Source organism: Eimeria mitis, genomic scaffold, assembly GCF_000499745.2.
Source record: "Eimeria mitis Houghton genomic scaffold, Emh_scaff4757, whole genome shotgun sequence".
Lineage (NCBI taxonomy): Eukaryota > Apicomplexa > Conoidasida > Eucoccidiorida > Eimeriidae > Eimeria > Eimeria mitis.
In genome coordinates, this window is record NW_024015432.1 from 1 (window position 1) to 4,309 (window position 4,309).

Sequence of the window (4,309 nt, forward strand, 5' to 3'; positions counted from 1 at the left end):
CAGCAGCAGTAGCCCCCTGAGGAGAAGCAGCAACTGCCTTTTTTGCTTCAGAAGCAGCAACAGTTCGCAGCAGCAAACGCATGCAAGCGCTGCTGCTGCTGCAGTGTGCTGGTGCTGCTGCCGTTGCTGCTGCTGCTGCTGCACCCCGCGATCTCATTCGCCCCAGCAATGTCCACAAACTGTGCTGCTGCTGCTGCTGCTGCTGCTTTTGCTGCTGCTGCTGCTGCTGCTGCTGCTGCTGGTTTTGCTGCTCCTCACAAAAGGCATCAGCGGTAGCAGCGGGTTGCTCTGCTTCCTGCAGGCCAGCAGCAGCAGCAGCAGTACCTGCTGCTGCTGCTGCTGCTGCTGCTGCTGCTGCTGCTGCTGTGCTTGCCTGCTGCTGTTTGTTGTATAGAGCAGCTGGCAGCAGCGGAAACTTTGATAGCAGCTGCAGCAGCGGGTGAAGATGCAGGCGGTGCCGCCGCTGCTGCTGCTGCTGCTGCTTCTGCTGCTGCTGCTGCTGCTGCTCCTGCTCCTGCTGCTGCTCCTGCTGCTGCTGGTGTAACTCTGCGTTTTGTTTGTGCTGCTGCTGCTGCCGCTGCTGCTGCTGCTGCTGCTGCTGCTCTAGCAAGACGGCTGCTGTTCCCACCCCAGGGGCAGCAGCATCAGCTGTTGCTGCAGCAGCAGCAGCAGCAGCAAACGACAGCTTCTTCTCTGCGCTTCTTGCTGCTGCTGCTGTTGCTGAGTGTATCGTCGCCGCTTTTTGTGCTGCTGCTGCTGCTGCTGCTGCTGAAATTGAAACAGCAGCAGCAGATTCCTCGGTTGCTGCATTTGTGTATGCTGCTGTAGCTGCTGCTGCTTCTGCCGCTTCATCTGCTGCTGCTGCAGTTGCTGCATCTGCTGCTGCAGTTGCTGCACCTGCTGCTGCATCTGCTGCTGCATGTGCTGCTGCATCTGCTGCTGCAGCTGCTGCTGCAGTTGCTGCATCTGCTGCTGAGGTTGCTGCTGCAGCTGCTTTGTCTCCTGTATCTGTTGCTGCATCTGCTGCTGCTGCTGCTGCTGCTTCCTCTGCTGCAGCTGCTGCTGTGTTTGCTAGAGCGGGTGCAATTGCTGCTGCAGCTGCTGCGTCTGCTGCTGCTGCTGCAGCTGTTGTTGCTGCTGCAGTACTTGCTGCTGCAGTGCTTGCTGCTGCAGCTGCTTTGTCTGCTGCAGCTGCTCCTGAGTGTGTTGCTGCTGCGGCTGCCGCTTCTGCTTCTGCTGCTTCTGTTGCTGCTGCTACTGCTGCTACTGCTGTTGCTGCTGCAGCTCCTGGTGCTTCTGTGGCTGCAGCTGCTCCTGCTGCTGCAGCTGCTTCTGCTGCTGGTACTACTGCTGCTTCTGCTGCTGCTGCTTCTGCTGCTGCTGCTTCTGCTGCTGCTGCTTCAGCTGCTGCTGCTTCTGCTGCTGCTGCTTCTGCTGCTGCTGCTTCTGCTGCTGCTGCCTCTGCTGCTGCTGCTTCTGCTGCTGCTGCTTCTGCTGCTGCGGTTTCTGCTGCTGCTGCCTCTGCTGCTGCTGCTTCAGCTGCTGCTGCTTCTGCTGCTGCTGCTTCTGCTGCTGCTGCTTCTGCTGCTGCGGTTTCTGCTGCTTCTGCTGCTGCTGCTTCTGCTGCTGCGGTTTCTGCTTCTGCTGCTTCTGCTGCTGGCGGTTCCGCTGCTGCTGCTGCTGCTGCTACCTTTGCTTTTGCTGCCTCTGTTGCTGCCGCTGCTGCTGTTACTGCTTCTGCTGCTGCAGTTTCTGCTGCTGCTGCTTCTGCTGCTGCTGCTTCTACTGCTGGCGGTCCTGCGGCTGCTGATGCTTCTGCTGCAGCAGCAGCTGCTGCTTCGGCTGCAGCAGCAGCTGCTGCTTCTGCTTCTGCTGCTGCAGTTTCTGCTGCTGCTGCATCTGCTGCTTCTATTGCTGGCGGTCCTGCTGCTGCTGCTGCATCTGCTGCTGCTTCTGCTGCTGCTGTTTCTGCTTCTGCTGCTTCTAGTGCTGGTGTTGTTTCTGCTGCAGCTGTTTCGTTTGCAGCTGCTGTTGCTGCTGCTGCTGCTTCTGTTGCTGCTGCTGCTGGTTCTCGCGCTTCTGCTGCAGCAGTAGCTGCTGCTGCTTCTGCTGCTGCAATGTCTGCTGCTTCTGCTGCAGCAGCTGCTGCTGCTTCTGCTGCTGCAACGTCTGCTGCTTCTGCTTCCTTTTCTGCTGCTGGTGTTCCTGGTGCTTCTGCTGCTGCTGCTTCTCCTGTTGCTGCTGCTTCAGCTGCTGCTGTTTCTGCTGCTGCTGCTGGTTGTGTTGCTGCTACTGCTTCTGCTGCTGCTGCTGCTTCTGGTGCTACTGCTTCACGTGCATCTTGTTCTGCTGCTGCTGCTGCTGTTGCTGCTGCTTCTGCTGCTGCACCTGCTGTTGCTGCTTCGGCTGCTGCTGCATCTGCTGCTGCTGGTGTGTCCGCTGCTGCTTCGTTTGCTGCTGCGTCTGTTGCTGCTGCGTCTGCTGCTGCTGCTGCTGCTGCTTGTATTGCTGCTGCTGCTTCTGCTGCTGCTGCTCCTGCAGCTGCTGCTTCTGTTGCTGCTGCTGCTTCTTCTACTATTGCTTCGGTTCCTGCTGCTTCAGTAGCTGCTGCTGCTTCTGCCTCTGCTGCTGCTGCACCTGCTGCTGCTGCTTCTGTTGCTGCTGCTGCGTCTGCTGCTGTTGCTGCTGCTGTATTTGATTCACCAGCTTCTGCTGCTTCTGCTGCTGCTGCTGTTGCTTCTGCTGCTGCTTCTGTTGCTGCTTTTGCTGCTGCTTCTGTCGCTGCTTCTGCTGCTGCTCCTGTTTCTGCTTCTGCTGCTGCTTCTGGGGAAGCGGCTGCTGCTGCTGCTGCTGCTGCTTCTGCTTCTGCCTCTGCTGCTGGTGCTGCTTTCACTTCTGTTGCTGCTGCTGCTGCCTCTGCTGCTGCTGCTTCTTCTTCAGCTGCTGCTTCTGCGGCTGCTGCTCTTTCTGCTGCTGCTGCTTCTGCTTCCGCTGCTGCTGCTTTTTCCGCTGCTGCTTCTGGTGCTGCTGCTGCTGCTGCTGCTGCTGCTTCTGCTGGTTCTGCTGCTGCTGTTGCTGTTGTTTCTGCTGCCGCTGTTTCTGCTGTTTCTGGTGCTGCTGCATTTGCTGCTGCTGTTTCTGCTGCTGCTCCTTCTACTGCCTCAGCACCTTCTGCTGCTGCCTCTGCTGCTGCTGATGCTGCTCCTGTTTCTTCTGCTGCTGCTGCTGCTTCTGCTGCTGCTGCTGCTTCTGCTGCTGCAGCTTCCCCTGATGCAGGTTTTGCTGCTGCTTGAACCTGCGCCAAAGCAGCTTCATTTGCTGCTGCTGCTACTGCTGCTGCTTCTGCTGCTGCTGCTGCTTCTGTTGCTGCTGCTGCTGCTGCAGTCTCTTCTTCTGCTTCTGTTGCTGCGTTGGCAACGACGTAGGGGATTGCTGCTGCTGCTGCTGCTGCTGTTGCTGCTGCTGCTGCTGCTGCCTTTTTTGCTTCAGTGCTTTCGCTAGCTGCTTCTGTTGAACTCTTTAATTCTGCTGCTGCTGCTGCTGCTTCTGCTGCTGCTGCTGCTGCTGCTGCTGCTGCTGCTGTTGCTGCTGCTGCTGCTGCTGCTGGCGAGGTTTCTGCGATTGCTGCCTCAAGGGCGTTGCTGCTGCTTGTGTTGCTGCTGCTGCTTCTGTTGCTGCTGCTGCTGCAATGCTGAACAGCTGGTCTGGCTGCTGCTGCTGCTGCTGCTGTTGCTGCTGCTGCTGCTGCTGCGACGGGGCTGCTGCTGCCCCCAATGCTGCTGCTGTCAACAGAATCTGAGATTGTGCTGCTGCAGTCATCTGAGGATGCTTCATCGCTGCTGCTGCTGCTGCTGCTGCTGCTGCTGCTTCTTTTGTTGCTGCTGCTGTTGTTGCTGCTCTGGTTGCTGCTGCTGTTGCTGCTGTTGCTGCTGTGGTCGCTGTCTTCCTCGTTGCTGCAGCTGCTTCTGCTGCTGTCGCTGGAGTCAAACATTTTCCTGCTGCTGCTGTTGCTGCTGTTGTTGCTGCTGCTGTTGCTGCTGCTGTTGCTGCTGCTGTTGCTGCTGCTGTTGCTGCTGCTGTTGCTGCTACTACAGTTGCTGCTGCTGTTGCTGCTGCTGCTGCTACCCGGGCTGCTGCTCCTGCTGCAGCAAAAGTCCTCAGCAATTACAGCTGGCGAGCAAGCAGTTGCTGCTGCTGCAGCCCTCTGGGTGTAATCCTAAAGTCCAATACACTGAGCGCCTTCACGCTGTGCTGCTGCTGCTGCTGCTGCTGCTGCTGCAGCAACACAGCAGCAGCAGCAGCAGCAGCA

At 58.3% G+C, this 4,309-nt stretch overlaps 1 protein-coding gene across 1 annotated transcript; it reads right to left on the bottom strand.

Moving 5' to 3' along the window:
* Positions 1–47: 47 nt before the first annotated feature.
* Positions 48–3,991, bottom strand: EMH_0077420 (uncharacterized protein; the record flags this gene model as incomplete). Its single annotated transcript, XM_038022753.1, has 2 exons — positions 48–250; positions 325–3,991. 2 exons carry the CDS (start codon positions 3,989–3,991, stop codon positions 48–50), a joined length of 3,870 nt encoding a protein of 1,289 aa, XP_037878607.1.
* Between the last annotated feature and the right edge of the window lie 318 nt (positions 3,992–4,309).